General features: G+C 39.1%; 1 protein-coding gene across 1 annotated transcript in view; it reads left to right on the top strand.

Moving 5' to 3' along the window:
• Nucleotides 1–2,163: 2,163 nt before the first annotated feature.
• si:rp71-1c10.7 (uncharacterized) overlaps nucleotides 2,164–25,448 on the top strand; it is a 44,324-nt gene continuing 21,039 nt past the window's right edge. Inside the window, exons 1-2 of the mRNA XM_064324522.1 lie at nucleotides 2,164–2,377; nucleotides 19,349–19,447. Coding sequence (XP_064180592.1) covers nucleotides 2,296–2,377; nucleotides 19,349–19,447 — 181 coding nt within the window. The 5' untranslated portion in view covers nucleotides 2,164–2,295. The remainder of the gene's footprint in view (nucleotides 2,378–19,348; nucleotides 19,448–25,448) is intronic.

Here is a 25,448-nt window from a genome sequence, read left to right as displayed (position 1 = left end):
GCTGTATAAAGCCTTTATGAGATGGACTTCATTTCTGTTTTTTTTATAACTTAAATGAAATGGTCAGTGCATTCTACAGATTTTTTTTCAGAAATGTAAGAAAATATTTTATGCAACAACACTACTTTCAATGACTAGCCAATGCTTCCATATCAACAATGTCACATCCATTTATACACCTGGATATATAGGCTACTAAAGCAATGCAGGTCAATCGAACCTGTGACCTTTAGGTTACAAGACCAGTTCTTTACCAATTTTATTACACTGTAGTTTTAATGAATCTACACTGCACATTAAAGATGTCTTCAGAGGTGCACTACTTCTCATTTGCTATTCCACAGCCTAGAAGTTGTACCTAGTCCATGCTGTGTTGACAGAAATAGAGAGTGTTGAATGCATTAAAAATACAGTTAACCTGTAGTAAAAAAAATAACTATATTAGGCCTACTGCTTGCACATCTAACAACTCAAGGAATTACACTATTGTCCATCATGTAATCTTTAAAAAAAAAAAAAAAAATGATTTATTGGTATTAGTTAACAAACAAACAAACAAACAGTAATCACTGTATACAGATTATATAAAATATTGAAAAAAAACAGTGCAAAGTTTTCATACACATAGGACAAGCATAGTACATATACAGTATACAGTGTAAATATCAACCAAGGTACAAAGCTGCTTTAAGTGGTGATTATTGACATCTTATATTAGATATAGCCTAGTTATTGTAGTAAAGAAATTAAGAGGGTGTTTATTGCCTGGCCTCTACATAATCAATAAAGGGTTGCCAAGTCTTATTGAACTTCTCAATGGAACCTCGTAGGGTGAATCTGAGTTTTTCCAGTTTAAGGTGTTGCATCTTTGATCAACGCAGTGGGAGTGGGAGGCTGTGCTTGTTTCCAGTTCAATAATTAATCTGCGTGCCAGAAGGGTTATGAACCTTGCCACCGTGGAATTGAGTCCTCTAAGAGGACTATCCTCCCCTGGCACCCCAAATACTGCCAATACTGGGTCAGGTTCTATCATGTGCCCGTCCATTATGTAATCTGTCCAAATACAATGCTTTGTGGACTCCATAGCACATTTGGTAAAACTTTGATTGGAAATACACAATCAAAAGTGTGTACATGCTTATACTTTAGCTGTCTAAGACTCAAAGGTACCTGTAGATATTGGGACACAGGGTATGTCAAATGGGACATGGGGGGTCACTTTTAATAATTTATAAAGTTCATAAATTAAGTAGGCTGTGCCACCATAAATCCACATTGAGGCATATTCATTTGGCTTGCAATTTCTAGCAGTCGGTACTAGCCTTCAGATTTTTTAAGGTACCGTTCAGAAATGATATCACTTAAATAAAGGACAAAATAAAAATTACAATAACGATAGTGTTCCAGCAGCATTGCTGCTTGGACGCATGATAATAAACACATTGTGCTTTTCATGCAGTTGCCTAATTTTTTTTGTTTGTTTGTTTTGCATTTAACACGCTTGTTCACTGCAAAGAAAATTAAATGGCAATAAAATAAAATAATTATATAAATAAAATGAGCAGTGACAAGGAAATACATTCATAATAATCATAATGAGGAGAACATTTTATTTCAAATAAATCGTGGTATTGTAGAGCAACACTATCATAAGCAATGTGCGCTGAAACGCACGTTCTTAACAATTATCCTGCCTTGGGAATCTTATATGAATGTCCTGCTTTTTCAACTTGGTCAACTGGGTGTTTTGTATGAAGTAAAAGACCATTCACAGAAAAATAACGTGTCAAGTTTAGAAAAGACAGGGGGGCCTTAAGGATGACTACAAAGCCTTTTAAAATCAATTTTACAAAGAAGTTAGTCTATGCATACAGTAACAAAAAAGAAGCTGTTTCAGGCAGCATTATCAGACTTAAACTCACCACCTTTGGAAGTTATACCAATATTCATATTATGTTTCGGCTACTTTAAAATACAAAACTTCATTATATTCATAAGGCTACTATCAGATAGATACACCAGGAAATGAAACTCGCATCCTTAGAAACCTAACTTCAACATAATTATCGACGAGTTTCTTCTAAAACGTGTGGCTTTCTTCTGCGTAAGCACACAGAATTCGGGTGCTTAGGAAATGACTCATAGGCGGTGAACTGTACGCGTGGGTGTGATCGCTTTTAAAACAAGGCAGATATTCAGGGTGAGTCATTCATATGGAAGCAGTGCAAACGTGAAAACAGCCCTGTTATTGTCCCAGAGAAACTCAGGAAACTTTGGGGTGGTTTTCAGGACACGATGGATTCAAATATTGTCTCTCTGTTGTATGGGATTATTCTTGTGACTGGAATGAATATCGCTAGGACATACGCGCAGGGAGGTAAGAATTTAAACACTGCTTTTCTCGGTTTCAGTTCGTTTTAGCGATATATATCAATGACATCACCATGGATCATGCTATTAGGCCTATAAATAATGCGCTTAAAAAAGAAAAAACTAGTCCGTTACACAGTCTCTTCTTATAGTTAAATAAAGTCTTTAACAAAAGAGATACTAGGCTATAATTTGTATTTGGTTCCGTTAGCCAGCAGTTCTCTTCAACCGGTTCCGGATTCCCATTGCTTTATTTCACTTAGACACATGCGGATGGCTGGATAGGCGGATTGGCCTGCCACTGATTCAGGCCAGTAGGCGTTACCTCTATCATTACTTGTATTTGGTTAGTAACTGTGGGCTGAGTTTTAAGTTTAGACCCTTTAAGGATGTTGAATACTTGAATACTGACATGGGTTTTATCCTACATTATTCCTCAGTTATAGAAGTTATTACATACCTCACGCATCATGGACGCGTCTCACGCAAAAAAGACAAAGCTTAAAACGCACATCTCTTGCATAGCTCATAAAATCGCTGCAAAATCTGTCTATTTCATTGGCACAACATATTTATTGTTACATTACATTACAGGCATTTAGCAGACGCTCTTATCCAGAGCGACTTCCACAACTTTTTTACATAGCATTTTACATTGTATCCATTTATACAGCTGGATATATACTGAAGCAATTTCGGTTAAGTACCTTGCTCAAGGGTACAACGGCAGTGTCCTACCTGGGAATCTAACCTGCGATCTTTCGGTTACAAGTCCAGTTCCTTACCCACTGTGCTACACTTGTGGAGAATGTTTTAACTTGGAGCCTAGTGTAAAACTAATCTGCTAAGGAGTCATACTGTTCACTTTACCCCTCCTTGCAGGTGTAAAGAATCAGGGCTTCAGCCAGGTTTATGTGCGTAATGTCTGGGCACCTCCTTGTAATAGAAATGGAAAACTAAGTCATCATTTACATAAGGGAAAGCAGGCTTTTCTACTTCCGATTTGGTTCACAGATGACTTTATACTGCAATCACTGTACTACTCATTCTGTTGAATACTTGAAACATCTGAAACATCACTCATGACACAACAGCATAATTTATAAGTTAGTGGAAGTTCATAAGCTTGAAAAGCGGGAAATGAAAAGACTGCAAATCGTACTTGAAGATTCTGGTCACGATTCATTTCTTTTAAGTATTCTAGTATAATCCTGTTACTTGAATTAGGCTAAATGATGTGCCTTGCATATTGGCAACATGTCTGCTGGTGTCTGAGAACACCGAGGCTGTCTTCTACTGCTGATGACACCAGGACATTTCAGCCTTGATTGTTTGATGAAAACGTCTTTAGGGCTAAGAGTACTGTCTTCAGCTCCAGTATGTTGAAGTGCCAGTTGCCTGAGAGTGGGGCATGGGCTTGCAAGCCCAAGGAATAATAACTACCATCAATATACCTTTACCATTTGACAAGCTGGAGGCATTGAATGTCTTCTGACCTTTGCATATAAAAACACTTTGAAAGGGTAACGGTTGGTTAAGAATGATCTATCTCTGTGTCTGCTGTGCCACATCAACAGCAGTTTACATATTACTATTCATGAAAGTATGGAAGGATCTCAATGTCTTCTAGTGCGCTCAGTGCTGCTACTACACTGGGAGCTGAAAAACCCAAAGGAAGTATGTTGAATTGAGTTGTATCCTGTATCTTGGACCGGTGCTGAGCAGAACACACCCTTATGTTTGGAGGGTTCTACTGTCAAAATTACACCCTTTTACAGGATAACAAGGATAACTTTTGTGGTGTGCACGCTTGTGTATTTTGGGGTTGAGCTTTTGTGCTATTCTAGATACTGCCCTTATGTCTGTTACACACGTCTTCAGCAGTTGGGATTCTACTGAGAGAAGAATTCGCTGACTGACTTAATCCTAACTTGATGAGCCATCACTCTACCTCTGGCCCTTGAGGATTCTATCAAAACCATGAAACGTGTCGTATGTATCAAACAGGCACATCAAGTGTAGTATGCCTGTTGTACATGTTATCGCAAGGTGCTTTTCTCTCCTTGATGCATATACATTTAAGGGAGGATCGCACAACTAACAGGTAGAGATATTATAAGTGTGGTTGATTATGTATTCCATTGTAGTTACAAAAGGTCACACAGTTAACAAGGGTTGATTTTTGCATGCAATTTCTTCACATCCAAAGAGCAGGTGTGAAAAAAGCCGCAAGATGGGGAGACAGGTATAAGTCTCGAAGATGCACTGAAAGAATCTTTGCAGCAAGTCACACACAATAAAATGTCTGGTGTTAAATCAGGACTTAGTGTACATATGGTCATGCTCTGCTCCAGGTTTTTTGAATGAACACTGCACATTTTACATTTTAGATCTCATCTAACTGGGAAATGATCAAAATAACATGTAGTGGGCATTTGGTGACAGTAAAAAATGTGAGTAAATGCTCTGATAGGCTGGTGCATTCATGGATTTTGTCTATTATGGAAGGAGCATGCCTTTTTGCCTTTAACGGAACATTGTTAGAAACAGAGCATGGTCAAATTGCATTACTAAAATTATTTTTAAAATAGGGTTACTGTGCGTTTGTTTTTATTTTAAGTTAAATTTAGTACGTGTTGTTACTGGAAGTTTCTCAGTTAGACACACACACCTGCAGAGAGACTGCGAGTGAGAGTTTTCCTTAACTCTAGATAGACTGAATAACCAACGCTTTGATATGAGTTTCCCAATCAAGCGCATCTAAACTTTGCACACATAATCACACAAAATACATTCTGTGCAATTGTTTGATGAAGCTGATAAAGCCTTTAGCGTGGGGATGAATAATTGTGGATGATTTAGTTATAGAAATGATAGGCTAAGAACTCCGCAGAGATAACGCCACCAACATATTTTCAGATTTTCTCTGAAACTGAGACTTTGAATAAACTGAATAGAGCAGCTATATGACAACTGCGTGAAATGTACCCAATTTGTGTTCATGCAGTCCCAGCAAACCACCAAAGTTGCGTGTTGTCTGTGGAATTGATACAAGGAGAACGACAGTACATGGGCTGTGTAAGAGTGCACTCCGAAGAAATTACTTTTTGCATTTTTTTAACCACTTTCCATTCAATTTCCATTTTGTAAATGGTAAATGGACTGCATTTATATAGCGCTTTTATCCAAAGCGCTTTACAATTGATGCCTCTCATTCGCCAGAGCAGTTAGAGGTTAGGGGTTAGGTGTCTTGCTCAAGGACACTTCGACATGCCCAGGGCGGGGTTTGAACCGGCAACCCCCCGTCTGCCAGACAATCGGTCTTACCTCCTGAGCTATATCGCCCCATTTTGTGTTTTGTCATCCACATTTTAATGCTTTTCTACATTTACATTTTCCCTTAGTCTGTATAACAAAACTGCTATAATTTATAAATACAAACGCTGAAATTTTTTTCATCTTTTTATTCAGACACATCTAAAAAGAGGTCCATAGCCGGTTTTGCATCTCAAATCGATTGAGTTGTTACCTTTATAGTTTTGCAATACACGGTCAAACGTTTTAGAACACCCCCATTTTTCCTGTTTAATTGAAATTTAAGCAGTTCAAGTCCAGTGAATGACCTGAAATGGTACAAAGGTAAGTGGTAAACTGCCAGTGGTTAAAAAATAAAACATTTGGTAACCGTAAACTGCCAAATAATGTAAATTTCAGTGTTATAAAAAAGGCCTTTTTCAGGAAGCAAGTAATCTGTTAACAACTTACAGCTTTTCTGCAGCAATGGAAGTAAATTAAGCCTTGAAAGTTGATGCAAATAATTCTTACAGGTGTCCCAACTTTTGGTGATTACTTACAAACCCTTTGTCTGTATAAAATCAGTGTTGGAACAGACTGTATTACTAGACCCTCTGAAGCATTGTTTGGACAATATTGCACTGCGGGAAGTAGTATATTGCTATCATAATGGCGAGAAAAAGGCAATTAACAAAGCAAGACAGACAGACCATTATAACCCTTAAAAGTGTAAGTTTTTCTTTAGAGAAATTGCAAAGAAAGTCAAAGTATCAGTGAGTACAGTTTCCATCGAAAGGCACTTGGAAATTTGAGGAAACTTTAACAGGAAGAGGTCCGGCAGACCCAAATCCACAACAAGGGCATGAATACCGCGTGGGGGCCCCCTGGTGGCCACGGGGGCCCTAAGCAGCCGCTTTGTTCACTTATGCCTCTGGCTGCCCCTGGCTTGCGTGATAGGCAGATCACAGGACAACAGCCTCAAGCACAGCTTAACAGTGGTCGTAGTAACTAAGTCTCAGTTTCAACAAGAAGAGAAGACTTTGAGCTGCAGGTTTGCTAAAATGGCTAATTAAGAAAAAGAGGCTTGCCTGGGCCATGAAGCACCAGCAGTGGACTACTGAAGACTGTAAGAAGGTCTTATGGATCGGTTCATCACGCACGGTTTTTGTTTGCCGTCAAGTAGGTGAAAGCATGGTTCCTCAGTGTGTGACACCAACTGTCAAACATGGAGGAGGAAGCGTGATGGTCTGGGGCTCTTTTGCTGGATCCAGAGTTGGCGACTTGCACAGAGTGGCTGGCACCCTGAACCAAAAGGGCTACCACAGCAATTTGCAGCCCCATGCAATATCCTCTGGTCAACGCCTAGTTGGTCAGGGGTTCATCCTACAGCAAGATAATGACCCAGAACATACCTACAGGCTATGTCAGAACTATCTCCTCCTTTTTCCTCTCATGTAATTTATTTAAGCAAAAGTAGATATAAAATTTATTCCTCCCCTATTTCTCAGTAATTTCACCTAGCACTGCCATGTTTTCACATTACCACAGAGAAACCAGGACCCTCCCCACAGGCCTTTGCTGAAGTATAAATGCAAAATGTTGTGCGACACTTTTCGTTTTGTTGCACCACACTTGTTGAAAGGGTTGTGCAATGCAGTATAAATCAGGCTTTACTGCTCATAAGGAAAAGGAACATTACACACATTTTACCGGTGGTGGCATTGCCTTGAGAATCTATTGAACCTTTCCTGTGACTAACGCATCAGGGGACCGTTCATTTTCTAAACTGTCATTAATAAAAAAACAAAATGAGATCACCATGGGACAAGAAATGCTGAGAATTCTGATTCAAGTTTTTAGAAAGTGACTTGGATTGCAGTGATTACAGACTTCTCAGCTTGAAAAGCAAAAAAGAACAGCCTCTAAATTGGTAGGCTATCCCTCTCTTGTTTCATCATAGCCCTGACCTACTTGGAATGCAATTGCAACATTTTATTATTTAGATTATTTGGCCTGTCAGACTACATTGGTCCTATAAGCAGGTGGTTCCTCCACTGTGTAGGCCTGCACTTATTGCTGCTGTCCATTTTTATTTGGATTTGACTCACTCCAGATTTTTATTATATGCAAAATTATTGTGCTGCTGATTATACTGTTGAGTTGTAACTAACTGCAAGCTATAATTGCTGCATTCTTCATGTGTGAGCTGTTTGCTGAGTAACAGTAGGCTTGCATATGGGCAGAGTATTGATTATGCGTTCATGTTCAGTAGGCTATTGCTCGTCTGTCGTGCACAGTAGTCTGATAGCAGCAATAATTCAGTGATGTGAGCTGTTGTTCATTTCACAACATTTTTATTTGAAAGTAACTTTGGCAGCAGACCTGAACCTAGGCAGCAGGCCTAAACCTAAGCCTTTTGGTACTACCACATTTTTTTGGTGGGGGGGTGGGGGGTGTTGGCAAAAGGCTGTCATAGCCCTGGGGCACATGGAGTCTTAAGTCAAATTTATACTTTGTTGCACGACCAAGTGCCATGCGCCAAAAATGAAAGTGTTGCAGGATGTTTTGCATTTATACTTTGGCATAGGGCTGTGGAGAGGGTTCTGTTGTCTATGGTAATTAGACGCCAAACTGCTGATATTTATGTCCATGAGAACATTGCGGTGCCCAGTGAAATTACTGAGAAAGTTGGGAGGAATAAATAATATATCTACATTTGTTTTAAAAAATGATGCAAACAGAAAAGGAAAAAAGGTGGTCTGTCACTCAGATATATGGACAATATTGATGCAGCCATGACAGTGAATTTCGGTGTTCCTTTTTGCTGTCCAATCAACTTTGTGAGACAGAATATGAAGTTCTGCAACATGACAAAATTCCAGAGGTGCAAGACCCAAAAAAGACACTTTTTTTTTGTTAAAAACGTCATTTTTGTCACTTGTCGAAAGGATCATGCGACAAAGTATAAATCAGGCTTTAATCCGGCCCTACCGGAAATAGTAAACCTCCTTGCAACATCTGGATTAATTCAAACAACAATTGCCAGCTCAGCTGGAATATCACAGTCAGCATTTTGTCCTGTGCTGTCCATAGTGCTTATTGTGCATCAAAAGTCACATCTATTTCCCCACATCCAATGAAGATATTCAAAGCTTTAAACAGGAGTTTTTTTAACTGAGATTTACCGTAAACTCTGCTTCATATGCAAAATGCGATTGGCAGGCAGTCCCCCAGCAATAATCAAAACTTGATATCAGACACTGCATAAATGGAGCATAACAGGCAAACCTGCAAGAGCCCGGTTTCCTTGAAGAGGTTTCTGATGCAAGATGAGATGTGACCATCCCAGTCAAATGGAACTCTCCCATCCCTGGGCAATATTACAGCCTATTTTACTTTAACCTGTGGGCTGCACTATAATAGGATCAGCCACCCAGCAGCCTGTTTTTTTCTTAACACTGTGGAATTTAGGTGGAGAAGTCTTTATAATACCACCTGATCAAAGTGATTGATTAGTTACTCCAGTTTTTATCTGTCCTGCACAAATGAGTAGACTTAAAGTATTTACCAATGTTTAAGAAGCACAGGACCAACCAACATAGAGGAAGCAAGACTCATGGCAGGTGGATAAATGGATACAGCACAAGGGCAGGCTGGGCCCCTTTTGACATGTTTTGATCCATTAGTATACTATGACAAAGAGTCCGCAGCTGTTTCAACAGAGGTACAGTAACACAGATTCAAGGTTCTCAATTTCTAACCACAGGCTACCTGTTGTTTTCACTAAGTGATACACTTCTGCAATCAGCACTGGTTTCTTTGTAGTATTATGTGAACGGTAATATGGAAAATAATTACTGGATTGAGGGAAAATGCATTCAAAGAATGCATAGGCTTAGGCTTCAGTGCTAATTCTGTGGGTCCATGGGCCACTGTGAACAGGTTGTACAGGAATAACATTCCTGCAGATTTTCACTGCCTTTATACACATCAAGAAAATAAATTATGTGTTTACACTGTTATTGATATTTATGTAATATAAAACAGTACAGCATTCAGTCCCACAAATCAGTTTAATACAACATTTTCAAATTGTTATGGACTTTGTAAAACGTAATACCAAAGTTTTATTTTAGCCACAATGATATCATTGCAAACAGAACCCATTTGTTTGAAAATGTGTCATTTATGGTACAAATGGAAAAGGAAGAGAACATGAGTAATTTTAAAAAGATCACATTTTTTGATTTCTTGTGCAAATATAGCAAGCTTTTTCAATATCATTATATTGGTAATAATAGATTCCTGGAAGCATTGATGCAATATCCTTTCCCAGGGAGCAGTGAGAACAAAACGAATGTTAACCTTGTCTTTCCTGTAAGCTTACAGCACTGTCACATCATTGCGTTGATGTCACAGTACTACTTTGCGTTTCCTGCACACTCATTTCTCAGTCAGTCTTTCCGTCAGACTTGACAATAAAGACTGTGTTTTGTTTTCACTGAAATTCACTGTAACTAACTCAATTTGTCTAGGTTTGCCACTTTGAGATTTTCCTTTACTGTTTACAATCCACTTATGACTGACCCAACCCTTCTGAAACATAATTCAATTATAGTAATACATCTTTTTGATATAAAAATGGCATCAATTTTCATATGTAAAATGATTATTCAATACTATTTCATAAAATGATAATATATTTGCATCATATAGCTAAATGTACAGTATGTAATTTCACATGCACCTTACAACCAGTTTCAACCATGACCCCCAAATGGCCACAAAAGTGGATCCTTACCCATATTTTATCGATTCCATCAGGATAAAAAATACAACATCATTCAACAAGTATTGTTTAGTTATCCTACTACATCACATGTAAGTATAGGGTCAATGTCTTTCTTTAGAGTTCATTATTTTGGCTCTGTCTGCTTTTGTAAAGTGAACTGAGTTGAAGGTGAAGTCAGCAGCTACAGATCACAGCACCATTCATTTTATTTAAAATGAGTACCCCGAGCCATATGTTTTGGGGGATTATTTTCTATGGTGTTTTTATTTTACCAACAATAGTATAAAAGGAAATGAATTGAAAGCCCACCAGTTTTCCTGGGGCAAACATTTTCTTTCAGACCAGGCTATAATTTATCCTATGAAAACCAATGAAGATACTGCATACTTCCTAGAGGGATTGTGGCTAAGTACCATAGTGTATAGCAGAGGTGGGCAACAAGAGCTGTGTCTGTTTCTGGTCTTCATGCCAACTTCTGGCCTTAATTACTCAATTAACACCAACATTATTGCCACCTGACATTTTAACTACAGTCAATGAATGAGAGCCAAAGACTATTCTTGTGCCCATTTGTGAAATGTTTCACTGTGATCTCATCTAAAAGTGAACCCTACAGCCAATTAGGTCATTTAGCCAAGGTGATTGGTGTAAACAAAAACCTGCATACACACCGGCCCTCCAGCACTGGAATTTCCTGCCCCTAGTGTATAGTGAGCTACTGAAATACTGTATATGAACAGTTTTTCCATTAATACCCAGTGAACACTAGCTCACGATCAGCATCTGCTTCAGAGTGCACATATATTTACTTTTACTTTTTTACATATAACTACCTTTTTGTACACAGGCCCCTGAGGATTTACAGCAAATGAGCTAATCTCATTTACTCCTTAGGAAGTGAGTCAGCTAGTATATCAGTTTGTGCCCTCAATGGAATTTCCCCAGCTCATTTCTGAAGAACTAGTAACCCACATAGCACCCTCCAATCATCACGGTTTGTGAAATAAGTTATGAAATGCAGGCAATATGAAGTTTTGAAAAAATATATTTCGATGTAAGCTCATACATTGGCATTCCAGTGTCCAGTGTGTTTATTTTATGTTATTTTTACTATTTTTTAAAGTTCAATTCTCTTTGTTTCTTAAAAGAATTTTTAAACATTGATGTTGGATAGCATTGATATGTGTCTTGTCCATAGCACTCTTCTGTTGGTAAAAAAAATAACATGAAATTCAATTGTGCAGGACCCTTTCCATGAGCACTTATCAAAATGCAGGCAACCGTTCAAGTACTTACTAAAACTGAATGAATTTATATGCATTTCTTTCAAAAAAGAATCTTTTCTCCCTTGAAAAAAAAAAATGGCAATGTTACCATAACATTGAAAGGACATGCAGAACACACAATACATCTAAAACATGATTCAATGAATAAATCGGTTGTTTCATAATTGTTTGTATATGCATTTATGGGTTCACTTTAAATTGAAAAAGGAAGTGACTGTGGAAGGAGTTCAATAAGGGAAGGGATGTGGTTTCATAATGAAAAGCAAAAAACACGTATTCATATACTTGCTCACCTCTTTTACCACTAGCAAACATATGCATAGAAACAAGAACAGTCAAAAAGAATCATTACCCCTAAACCAATCTGAAGAATAAGAACTTGATGACACAGCATTTGAGTTATATAGAACACTTAGTAAGCAGAATAGTATGACATGACTGATATTGGAACCGCAGCAGGAAACATACTTTCCCATTATATAGAAAAGATAAAGGTTCCTGGGATTATTTATTTATACAGTCTTATAACAGAAAACCCAATACCCGCCATGGTAACCAGGAGGCCTGCTGGATACACAGTATTGGGGTGAATGATTTGAAAAAGTCAATAAGCGTTTAATACATGTTATAAACTTTGTACCTCTATATTATTTCTCTAAGTATTCATGTACATATTTACATATTCATTGTTTGCAGCAATGATGAGGGAGGCCAGACATCAGTATTCTCGGGATTCGGGGTAATTGCCCCACCAGAGAGCAGGCAGTTAGAGAAGTGAAATAGATAGCAACAGAGACACAGCTAGGAGTTTTCTATGCCTGCATAACTACAAGAGCCAGTCCAGGAAAAGTGGGGTCACAACGATTGAGAGGTTATGGTAAGGAAATGATGCCACCCGACAATAATCTATGGCTATAGGCTTTGCCTACCTAAATATTGAGACTGTGTCTGACTCCCTTAGAAATTGTGGTAAGATGTTCCAAAGTCGTGGGGCTCCAGGAGAAAGCTCTACCACTTGTCAAGTTCTTACCCTGCGTTCACACGGCGAGCAACTCGGTTGATGGGTTGCTCAAGTGTTCTAGGCTGAGGGAGGGGCAGGAGCTCCCCGTTGTATTCTCTTAATGGTCTCGTGCAGCTACATATTATTTAAGAGAAATAACGGCATCATCAAATATGTATATGCCATTTGGCCATATAACATCTCCTTTAGTTTCTATAATTATGTCAGAACACTGATAAATATAACTTGTTACTGCTATCTTACTAGCCATATATCTCTCTATCTCTCTCACTAGTTAGCCACCTAGCTACCAACATCTCTATCCTTCTCACCAGCTAGCTAGCTAGCTAGTGATCTCCCCATTACTCTCTCTTAATAGTTAGTGGCCAAGCTAGCAACCTCTCTATCTCTCTCACTAGCTAGCTAGCAAGGAAGTTGAAACTGCTGTCCAAGCATCGTCTTTTGACGCTTGTCCCTGTACTCTTTTTTAAAAACGTATAACACCGGGTGTTATTGTACCATAATAATAAGTTGTGGGTCCATTTTCCCTCACTGAGTGGAAAAATAATTCACAAAATGGTATCATATTGGTTGAACAAATAGGAAGCCTGAAACTATGATTGTCTGTTGACGGGCAATGCACGTGAAAGGTTAAACTGTCGGCAACATTTTTTGGGCAACTTTGGTTGCTCAGTTGCCCAGTTGCTCGGGTTTCTGGACGTTACTCAGCTACATAGAGAATGAATGGACTTCCAACAACTGGTCAGCCGAATTGCTCGCCATGTGAACGCGGGGTTAGATATTCTTGGGACTACTAAGTAGTCTGCCTTTTGAGAACTAAGTGACCTTGTGGGGTTCCACGGTAGAAGCAGGTTTGTTACATACACGGGCGCAAAATCCATGCCAAGCTTTAAAAGGAGCAAAACTCTTATAATCTTTCCTACGCTTAATGGGTAGCCAGTGAAGCAATGCTAGATCTTAGTTCTAGTCAAGATGTCACAGGCTGTATTCTGAACAAGTTGTAGATCTTTCAGCAAGGTATTAGGGTATTTGCATTAATGAAGCCTATATGTGACGAAAGCATGAATCGATTCCTCTGCATCCCCTAATGATATTACAACCAACCACAGCTTAAATTTGAAGCATACCGGGGTGTCTTGTGGCGTAGCCTATAGAGCACTGCCCACATGCTCATTACAAGCTGCGACGTTGGCGGTTCGAGTCCGACCGCGCGACCTTTGTCGCATGTCTCTCCATCTCTCTTCCCCTGTTCTTCCTGTCTCTCTACACTGTTCTGTCCAATAAAGCTGAAAAGCCCAACAAAAAATTTTTTTAAGCATACCTATAAACTTGCTTCCAGCTAAATTTGAAAAGTAACAGCTCCAGCATACCTCTCTTACAACTGTCATTGTACAAATACCAAACAAAAATGGTGAACGGTGTGACAGTGAAGGTTTCTGATGGTTCTGGCATGGTTTTGGTGCACTCATTATCAATGCAATCATTACATTGATATTACACTTCATAATCATCTTATCATTTGACATTATAATGACCATGTCACTTCTCAGTCTTCAGACACCGGGGGCCTCATTTATAAAATGTTTAGTGCACACAAAATTGTTCCTAAATTCAAAAGATTTGATACTGCATGAAAATCAATGCACAAAGTGAGATTTATAAAACTTGACATGAAAACACTGCTGTGTGTACAAACTTTTCCTTGTGGCTATGCAGCTATACTGCTGTAAAATATTTTCAGATATGAGAATATTTTGCCAATCCCCTCTTCAATTAATAAAGGTGTCCACCCACTTCTGGATTTTGTTTAAATTCTGATTACCTTAGTAGATTCCAAACTATTAGATGAGCCTCCTGGTTGTTTATTATCTGCAAAATTTAACTTATGTACTTTCAATTTCCCTGTCACGGTCATTGATATAAATGAGGAAGAGCAGTGGTCCCAGCACCCATCCTTGAAGGACTCCACATCCTACAGTACCCTGCTTGCTTATAGTAAGGCCCTTTTCATTTCCCCCAATGAGCTCAACACTATAAAGGCTGTGATTTTTTGCTACCTTAAACCACCAAGCATACAGCATTACATCATCGATTTCAGCACCTGTAGTGACCTAATTTCATAGATATTATGAAATATTATGTTGCAAAACTATTTAAAAAAAAAAAAAAGAATACAACTGTATCAATTTCAATATTTTATTTCTAATTTATATACTGGTATGGGAGAATGCACGTAAATACAGGAACATTGAGCAAAACACAAAATGTAGAAAATAGTTAAAGAAATACACATGGCAATATTTCAAAAAAGTCATTTCTTCAGTCATAATGAATTCCGCTCGCTTCTCCCTTCCCTTATTCCCGCTATGCTGATTGAGCCTTTGCATACTGTGTATACTGTCTCTCTGTGTGAGCAGGGCAGGGCTGCTGCTTCTGTATTCATCTTCATGTAATGATGGCATCGGCTCTGGTCTTTCTAGTGTTAATACAAATAACCTTACTAGGCTTGAGTTAGTCTTTTTCTGGAATTTCCAGCACATTAAGATTTTTTTTGCACAGAGAGCTACACCCATACCTCTCTGTCTGGATCTATCCTTCCTAATGTGTTTGTACCCCTCCTCCCCAAGTCATGTCCCTAATCTCAACAGCATCTTAGCCTACCCTATTCATAGCTGACTCACTTCCAGCATTTAAACAGATTTAAGCAAGATTTGTCTTGCAGAACCCATGTCATTGGTTCCTATGTGAGCCATAACCATTGGATCCCTCCCCTGCTTGTCCGCACGCTCCAGGAGATCTCCTACCTGGTCACCAGGCAGGCAGCACACCATACGAGATTCCTTTCATGCAAACAGACTATGCTGTCTACCCCTCTAATGATCTGGAGAGGCTGCCCCAACTTTCTCTCCATGCCTGCTCTGCAGTCTCCCCCCTTCCCAGCTGTGGCACACCAGTTCCTTAAAGGACACAATACTCAGTTCCTAGAACTCTACCGATTGCAAAATGTGGAGTCCAGCAGGCTGGCCCTTGAGATCAAGGATCTTGCTCGTGTTCAACGAGCTGGTGACAGACAAACTCCCTCAGACTGAAACCCTCAGACAGCTTTAGCCACATTTTTACCCCCTATCACCCTATCTCTCCATAAGTTTAGAGTAAGTTACTGCTAAAATGGAGACACCAAGGCCACAACTAAAAAATGCTTGAGGTGGCTCCGAACAACTAACAGCAGAAACTGGAGAGGAAAGATAAGGCACTTTTAATTATCTAACGTTAAAGTTACAATCTCAAAGATTTCCGTTTCGTTCTCTTTGGCAGTACCAATGGCGAGAAGCGGTAATTGCAGGTGTGTTTTTGGACCTCACTTCCCATAGATCCAACCGGATCCAACCAGTGTCGCCTGTGTGACGACAGTCAGTTGGCACCTCGGCCATGCCAACTATAATAACACTTATTATTTACTGAATAAAAAATGGTTGTTATAAAAGTAACGTTATGTACATACTCATTCATTGTCTAACATTAGGCTAACTTAAACTGTCTTTACACTGCCGAGCCGGGTTAAAATGCTGTAGCAGACCTAGGGTAGAATTAGTGATGATCGATTTCCACAAACGTTCTTTATCTACCTTTTGCCTGGTATGAACATCTTTACACTGCAGAGAAGAATTTGCGGGATTCTCTGTGGCTCGTGCAATTATGTATCTCGTGCACAATAAACAGTCTTTTTCGTGAATGACTGTTGTGTAATATTTTTGAAACAACTGCCTTGCAAAATGTTACCCCTGGTGTTTCTGGTTTTGCTAGCTAAACTGTTCGAGAATAAAGCTGAGCTGGGTGTTAAATTAGCAATCAGAATAAAAAGAATAAAACAAAGGAGATTTCATCAAAAAAGGGCATCAAGGCTGAAAGAACATATGAGGAAGCGTAATAAACTAATAACAACGCTAATCCATACTGCTGTATTCTTTTATTTAGTTTTCTCCGGCTTGACATGTTTAAACAGAAATCAGACCCGGCTCTGCTCTACCTATACCCCGGCTTTATTCTGATCAATATATTGATGAACTTGATAGCAATGTAAATAACGGTAACGTGGCCAGTTCAGATCAATGATTCGCAACGAGACGAAACGGTTTTAGAATGTTGCAGAGAAAATTACAGCGGTGTGAACTGGTTCGTTGCAGAGAGTCTGAAGCCGTTGCCTGGGGTCTCAAAAGACCCACCTTGACAAATCGCCAAGTGCAGTTTTAGAACGTTTACAATCAGACCTCTTGGAATTTTGCAAGTTTCATCCAGTCTTGTTGCGAATCATTGATCTGAACTGACTTTTTAGTTAGCTACATTGCTACGTTGCAACAAGGTAGCATTGCATTCGAGAGACGGTTTGCGAGGTCGGTACCGTTAGCTAGCGTTAGCTAGCGTTTTTTCTAATTGTTAGCTGACATTAGATTGTTTTAATTACATTAGCTAGCTAGCTAACGCAACGTTACCTGATATGAGAGATGGATACTGTGCGCAACGTTGTCTAAACTAATGTTGCCTTTCTTGACATGGTCCGGTAGCTAGCGTTAGCTGTGCAAATAGCTATGTAATTTAGTAACGTTACATTGTCATCAAATGTAATAGGAAATCTACATCAACAAATAATATGACCTCTCATGTTACACAAAAACTTATTAGGGTTCCATAACCCCCCCCCCCCCCCCAGTGCGCCGCTCACACGCAAGTGAGTTGAAGAGCGAGCCTGTTGCGTTAGCTCCGCCTACCCTCTCTGGCGGACCAACCACTGATGGCTGATGGAAAACGCGTCACTAACTATGCGCCGCTTCTGATTTTTTCCCAGGAATGTCGCCACAGACACCCAGTTCTTTAATCATAAATAATAATAATAATAATAATAAATTAATATAATAGTAGGCTCAATCACCATTGTGTTACCTAATTCAGCGATAGATAGTGACTTAACATACATTTATTTTAATGAAAATCTTCGAGATTATTACTTTAAGCTTTTAATTAATCCATGAAAAAAAACTACCAGGTGCGGAATCGTTCCGGTTATAATCAACTAGCTTACCTTTTACTAAATAGCAGTAACGGAAGGAACGCTTCGACTAGGTTCTATTTTATTTGCATCTCAAGATGAAAATTTATTTGGAATCAGCTTATAATAAACTACAGCTAACGTTAGCACAAAACTATAAAGGCAAACTACAGATGGGTGACAAAGGAAAAACCTGAATAAATGAGTGGAGAAACATAACATGCAGATGTTTCCATACAAATGTACTGCATGGGACAATTATGCAATTAACATCCTACCTTGCTCTGTGCTATGTATAAAAATGCTGAGCAGACCCAGTTGACCTTGATTTTGGATCAAGATGGCAAGAGGAAAAGATCTAAGTGATTTTGAAAGAGGGTTCATTAAGGGGCACGGATGGCAGGAGCTCCAGTCACAAAGACTGCTCAACTGGCTTGTTTCAATTGCAACAGTGACTAAGTGACATCTGCATTCAGTGAGGGGGTTTGGTGGCTCTGTTATGCTATGGGGGGGCGGGGGGGTCATTTTCCTGGCATGGTTTGGGGCTACTTGTCCCCTTAGGGTGAACAGTCACTGCCATTCAATACAAAGTTATTCTGAGTGATCACCTTTATCCTGTGGTGAAACATTCCTATTCTGATGGGAGTAGTCTCGTCCAGGATGACAATGCCCCATCCACAGGGCACGAGGGGTCACTGAATGGTTTGATGAGTATGAAAATTATGTGAATCATATGCTGTGACCTTCGCAGCCACCAGATCTCAACCCAATGGGAGATTTTGGACCGACGTGTTTGGGAGCGCTCTCCACCACCATCATCTAAACACCAAATGAGGGAAAATCATTTGGGAGAATGGTGTTCCATCTTTCCAGTAGAGTTCCAGATACTTGTAGAATCTATGCCAATGTGCACTGAAGCTGTTCTGGCAGCTTGTGATGGCCCAACACCTTACTAAGACACTATATGTTGGTTTTTTGTAACTTGTCACCCGTCTGAATATAACGACAGTTCTGTTTTACTGCTGGGAGGACAGAAATCCATGAAAAAATCTCCCGTCACCACGAAGGTAGCCAAATTAGCTAACCAGCTAGTTTGCTAGCCAAGTGCTTAACATCATGCTGATTGTGGCCAAGGAAGCTTATGAATTTCAGTCGTGTACAAAATATGTGTCTACATAGTGTATCCACCATACCTAGTGGTATAGGACTACTTCTCCACTGTGTTAGCAAAACATCATGCCATTTTACAGTAAAAAAAAATCAAATCAGTTTGTCTCCACATTTTTTTAATGCAAGTCAATTTTGATGTGGTTTCAGAGGATAATGTCTTAGTAGCGAATGTAGCTTTCACTTTATTTTTGTATTGTAATGTTTAATTCCACCATTTTATTATAGTCTTCCATCTATAGCTTAAAAATACATTGTATGTTTGTCAACAAGTTACCCTATGAAAATGACATGGATGTTTGATGCTTAAAGTGTACAATGTGAGATTTTTCCTGACTGTAAACATTTTGTTTTTTCAACTCTTCTTCACACAGTTGAATGTAAGAAAGAAGAATTCTGGAATTCTGATGCAGGCCAGTGCTTGCCCTGCTCTACATGCAAACAATTTCCAAAAATCCCATCGTGTGACACATGTAAGTGAGAATAATTTCTTCACAGAAAGTAAACTGGGGTCTTTGGCATTCAGTTAGAAATGTTAATATAAATTTAATAGATAGTAAATGGACTGCATTTATATAGCGCTTTTATCCAAAGCACTTTACAATTGATGCCTCTCATTCACCCATTCACACACACACACACACACGAACGGTGAAAGGCTGCCATGCAAGGTACCAATCAGCTCGTTGGGAGCAATTAGGGGTTAGGTGTCTTGCTCAGGGACACTTTGACTTGCCCAGGGCGAGGGATCGAACCTGCAACCCTCTGACTGCCAGACAACCACTCTTGCCTCTTGAGCTAGGGCTGGGGAACAATAGTTTACTTCAGGGTGGGAAGATGGAAAAATGGAGGGAAGAAGGGGGAAGAAAAAAAATGAAGCAAAAAAATGGAAAAGACAAGGAAAAATGAAGATGAAAGAAAAATTGAAAAAGTTTGGGATTCTTCTCCATGTGTTTTCATGTAGCAATTTTCTAAAAAATATGGAGAATTATTGAAAATCACTACTTTTTTCTTTTTAGGGTAGGAATGCAGAGGTAATGAGTTTGATCTCCACCTGAGACATATATAAATCTGATTTTATCGATCATACAAACTCTTTCTCTTTTGTTATTTTATACTTTATTATTTTTATCTATGGTAAACAGACAAATTTTATGTGTATTGTGTAATAAAGTAGCCCTAATGTGTTCCCTTTGATTAAACAGTGAAGGCTCTTTCAATAAACAATTAATATCAATCAACAAACAATCAACTACATCAGAAGTTAAACACTTTTACTTAAATAACTTAAAATAAATGAGAAAACATAGTATAGCTGTTAAACAAATTATAACCACAAATATATAACTATACAAATATATAGCATGAGCAGATCTTATAAAATGTCACAAAGTATCCATACGAAGGATTCATTTTAAACTATTCACAAGATTAACTTGTGATTAAAAAACATGTTATATCCATCCATCCATTATCTATACTCGCTTATCCTGAGCAGGGTCGTGGGGGGTGCTGGAGCCTATCCCAGTGTGCATTTGGCGAGAGGCAGGAATACACCCTGGACAGGCTGCCAATCTATCGCAGGACACACACACCATTCACTCACACACTCATACCTATGGGCAATTTTGAGTTTCCAATTAGTCTCCCTGCATGTCTTTGGATTGTGGGAGGAAACCGGAGTACCCGGAGAAAACTCACAGGGAGAATATGCAAACTCCACACAGAAAGGCCCCAAGCCGAGATTCGAACCACCGTGCCGCCCCATGATATATCGCAAAGATTTAATAAAATATAATTTTAAATAACCACGTACAAATATTATTTACAAAAGGGTAAAAACAAGTTATATTTTTTACATTTCTTTTTAATGTCCTCTAACCACTTTGGCATGGTCTCTGTGTTTGGGCAGCATAGTGTGCCTTTGTACTGGCTGTACCCTGTTCCATCAGTTATGAATAGCTCACATTTTCTGTGTGAATTTACAGTCGTGGTCTTACTGAATAACTGGTGGGTTACTCTGCAGCCAGTGCACCGGAGGGTAATCATAAGGTAGTATCGGCCGATGTTCAGGACCTGCCACACCTCTTGTGAATACCACACCCAGATAGCTGCTGGCCACACACTGGACCGCGTAAGCTGACATTCCGCTGGTAGTAGGGCATCCACACCAGGAGCCTGTGGTTGAGAAAGTGCTCTGGTGTGGGAGCCCGGTTGTAGATCAGGTGGTTGGTACCACAGCTTCAGGTCACTCCGCAGCCTCTGGTATTCTCCCAGTGAAGCTGCAATCGTTTTCTGGTCTGCCAGTGGGATGTCTTGCCTTGTCTCTACGGGGATTGACATGCAGAGAATCAGCTGAAGCAGGCAGGATGGCGCAGGGAGTGAACACAGGCAGGGCAGCACAGGGAGTGATCACAGGCAGGACAGCACAGGGACTGATTACAGTGCTGGTGGGAGCAGGTGCAAGACCAGCTGCAGCAGATCCACTCTGATAGTACAGGGCATATGTAGACTGTGACACACACATATACGTGCACGAACACACACACACAAGCACTGTCAGTTGAAAAATAATCCAGGTGGACTGGAAACAGGAGTAAGGAGTAAAAAGGCATACAAATACAATCACACAAAAGACAGCAGCTAAAGTCATTTCATAATATGTCACAATGGCTTCAATTATTATATATAAATGAATCAATATATGATCCAAAGATTAATTGCATTCAATACTAAACTATGTAATTAAATCATGTGTGCTCCAACAAACTGAGCAGACTTCTTAGCCAATTCAAGTTTTGGCATTGCAGCAGCATTGCATGTACCACCAGGTCAAGCTTTTACAAACTGGGAGAGAATGACATGTGAGAATATGGGGAAATAAATAAAATAAAATAAAAACCCGAAAAGAACCATTCCAAATAAAAATATAAAACATTCTAGTTAAGTTTGTTGTCATGGTAAAATAAATAAATAAATAAATAAGTGAAGATATCAGCAGTAGGAAACTTAAAATATGGTAGATCATTACCATTCCTAAATTCAGTGTTGGCTGTGGGGAGAATATGTGTGAGGCCACTGCAGTGGGGACAGAAGGAGCATGATTGATCATGATAGCTGGACTGCTGACCTCCTGTTCAGAGTAGTTGAGATATTATGTCAACCATTAGAACGAGAACATGCAAAAGAGCGGGCATGATTAGAAAGAATAGTGAAGCACTGCACTTGTACGTCACTCTGGATAAGAGCGTCTGCTAAATGACTGTAATGTAATATAATGTAGTGCTTCTCGGGTAGGCTCAAAAAAGCTTCATAACCCATAACTGTCCAATCAAATTTTATGAAGTCATCCATTGATGTACAATAGTCTTGCCTCATTGAAGTTCCTTTTAAAATTCTTAGCGTGTCGCTGTTTAGCACAATACCAGGCATGTTTTTGAACCAAGGAACTTTTTTTAGCTTCACAAGGAAAACACTACATGGCCAAAAGTATGTGGACACCCAAATGTGCTTGTTGAACATTTCTTTCCAAAACCATAGACATTAATATGGAGTTGGTCCCCCCTTTGTTGCTATAACAGCCTCCACTCTTCTGGGAAGGTTTTCCATTAGATTTTGGAACATGGCTGCAGGGATTCCATTCATCCACAAGACCATTAGCCAGGTCGGACACTGATGATTGGTGATAAGGCCTGGCTTGCAGTTCGTGTTACAATTCATCCCAAAGGTGTTTCAGGTCAGGGCTCGTGCAGGCCAGTCAAGTTCTTCCACACCAAACTTGGCAAACCATTTCTTTATGGAACTTGCTTTGTGCCCGGGGGCATTGTCATGCTGAAACAAGAAAGGCCCTTCCCAAAACTGTTGCCACAAAGTTGGAAGCACACAATTCTCTAGAATATCATTGTGTGCTGTAGCATTAAGACTTCCCTTCACTGGAACTAAGGGGCCAAGCCCAAACCATGAAACACAGTCCCAAACCATTATTCCTCCTCCACCAAACTTTACAGCTGGCACTATGCATTTGGGCAGGTAGCCTTCTCCTCTCATTCGCCAAACCCAGGTTCGCCTGAAACATGATTCATCACTCCAGAGAACCAGTTTCTACAGTGCCAGAATCTAATGGCAATGTGTTTTCAATCATTCCAGTTGACGCTTGGCATTGTGCATGGTGATCTTTGGCTTGTTTAAGGCTGCTTAGCCATGGAAATCCATTTCTTGAAGCTCCCAACGAACATTTCTTGTGCTGACATTTCTTTCAGAGGCAGTCTGGAACTCGGTAGTGAGTGTTGCAACCGAGTACACACTATTTGTATGCTCTTCAGTACTTGGCGATCCCGTTCAGTGAGCTTGTGTGGTCTACAACTTCGCTGCTGAGCTGTTGTTACTCCTAGACATTTCCACTTCACAAGAACAGCACTTACAATTGACAGGGGCAGTTCTTGCAGGGCAGAAAGTTGACAAACTTACTTGTTGGAAAGGTGGCATCCTATGATAGTACCACATTGAATATCACTGTGCTCTTTAGTATGACCCATTCTACTACCAATGTTTGTCTATGTAGATTGCAGGGCTGTATGCTTAATTTTATGCAGCTGTTAGCAATGGGTGTGGCTGAAATAGCCAAACCCACTAATTAGAAGGAGCATCCACATACTTTTGGCCATGTAGTTAAACTGACTTTTTCAGCCTATTTTTAAAAAATGAATTCTCAGCTTTTAAAAATTTATTTCTCTGCATTTTTTTAATGGCTTGCTTGACTTTCATTAGCAAACCTCTCATCCTCATGTCGACAAACACCAACAACAGAATGAAAGGGAAATCAAAAAGCTAGAATCAAATCTAAATACTGAAAGCTCTCTTATACCTGCACTAAGTAAGCAATTGAACTCACCTGACTAATCAGAAAACCTGCGACACATTTGTCTGGAACTCTATGATGCCCTGAAATGGGGGGGGACTATTTATAAAAACTGCTGTAATTTCTACATGGTGAACTCAAAATGTATAGAGTAAAAGCTGAGAATGTGCACTTTAAGCTGATGTGAGTTGTTTGATCACAAATTGAAAATTGGAGTACAAAGCCAAATCAATAATAATAATAAAAATATTTAAACATATATATAAATAAACAAAAACAAAAATAAACAAACATATGTTTTAAACATCATACACTGTATAAACAGCCTAACTGACAAGAACTGACTAATGGTATTGAGTATTTTGTCAATTAAAGCATTGTTAATCAAGGAAAATGATTGAAAACATGTTGAGACTAATGAGCAGTTTCAAGGCATGTTTCCGCCCTGTCTATTTTAAAGTTTAACAATTGCCAATGATATTAATATTATTTTGTTCAGGTGAATACTCATATTAATCAGGTGAATGCATATATGTTGTCCTACACTGTACGTTGGTCTGGATAAGAACATCTGCTGAATATCTACTTAATGAATGTAATGTTTCATGACATGCCTCTCCCCATACCATATCTTGTCAACACTGTCATTGTCCAATAGTGATCTATGTTACAGCACTATTCTTATTATCCGCTATCCTTGATTTAGCTATTTTGGATCATTACTGTGTATTCCTTAATGTTAACTGTAGACCATGTAAACACAGAATGTATAATTTGAAGGTGTTACCTAAACTCTGAAGCTGCTGAAAAGTTTGAACATTTTTTATCTTCTTCATCAGTACCTTCTTTGTCTTCTCCTATGATGATTTAATGAGTGATCCTAATTCTACAAGAAAGCCCTTGATGTGCCCAAGTTAAGGTTAAAAAGCTATCCACAAAACAGAAAACCCAACTGAAAAATTTTGAAACAATTAGGCAACTGAAAATGAATTGTCGCAAGGCTGAACTTCAATGGCATAAGATAAAGCTACATGTATACTTTGAGATTTGTAAAGAGCAACTTGCTGGCTACAACAGAGTATTAAAGGATGCCAGTCCTTTTTCACCAAAGTAATCACAAATCATAAAGATAATCAAAGAACTATTTTTTCTATAATTAACTGCCTCTTTAATGCATCTCTCTTTTGAGGATTCTATGTCTAAGTATGAGGAGTTTGTGAATAATTTCCAAGGCAAAGTAGCTAGTATTACGTATAATTTTACACAAATGGGGACAAGTCAAGTTTTTGGGGAAAGTAGCCATGACCTCTTTTAGACTGGTAGGAACTGAGTCCTTGAATAATATTTTCTCAAAACTAAAACCATGTACTTGCTCTCTTAACCTTATCCCCACTAGCTTTATATGAGTTCCATTGTCTTTCAGACAGTCTCCTAAGCATTATTAACTGCTCTTTGTCAAATGGATACTTCCCTACTACTCTTAAGACTGCTGTAGTGAAACTATAAAAGAACAATTCTGATTCGTCTGTTTTAAGTAATTTTAGACCTATCTCCAATCTCCCCTTCTTAAGCAAAATTTTGGAGATGGTAGTTTTTAAGGAATTAAATTATTTTTT

This window comes from Anguilla rostrata, chromosome 2 (genome assembly GCF_018555375.3).
Source record: "Anguilla rostrata isolate EN2019 chromosome 2, ASM1855537v3, whole genome shotgun sequence".
NCBI classification, from domain to species: domain Eukaryota; kingdom Metazoa; phylum Chordata; class Actinopteri; order Anguilliformes; family Anguillidae; genus Anguilla; species Anguilla rostrata.
This window is presented reverse-complemented; position numbering and strand designations above follow the sequence as displayed.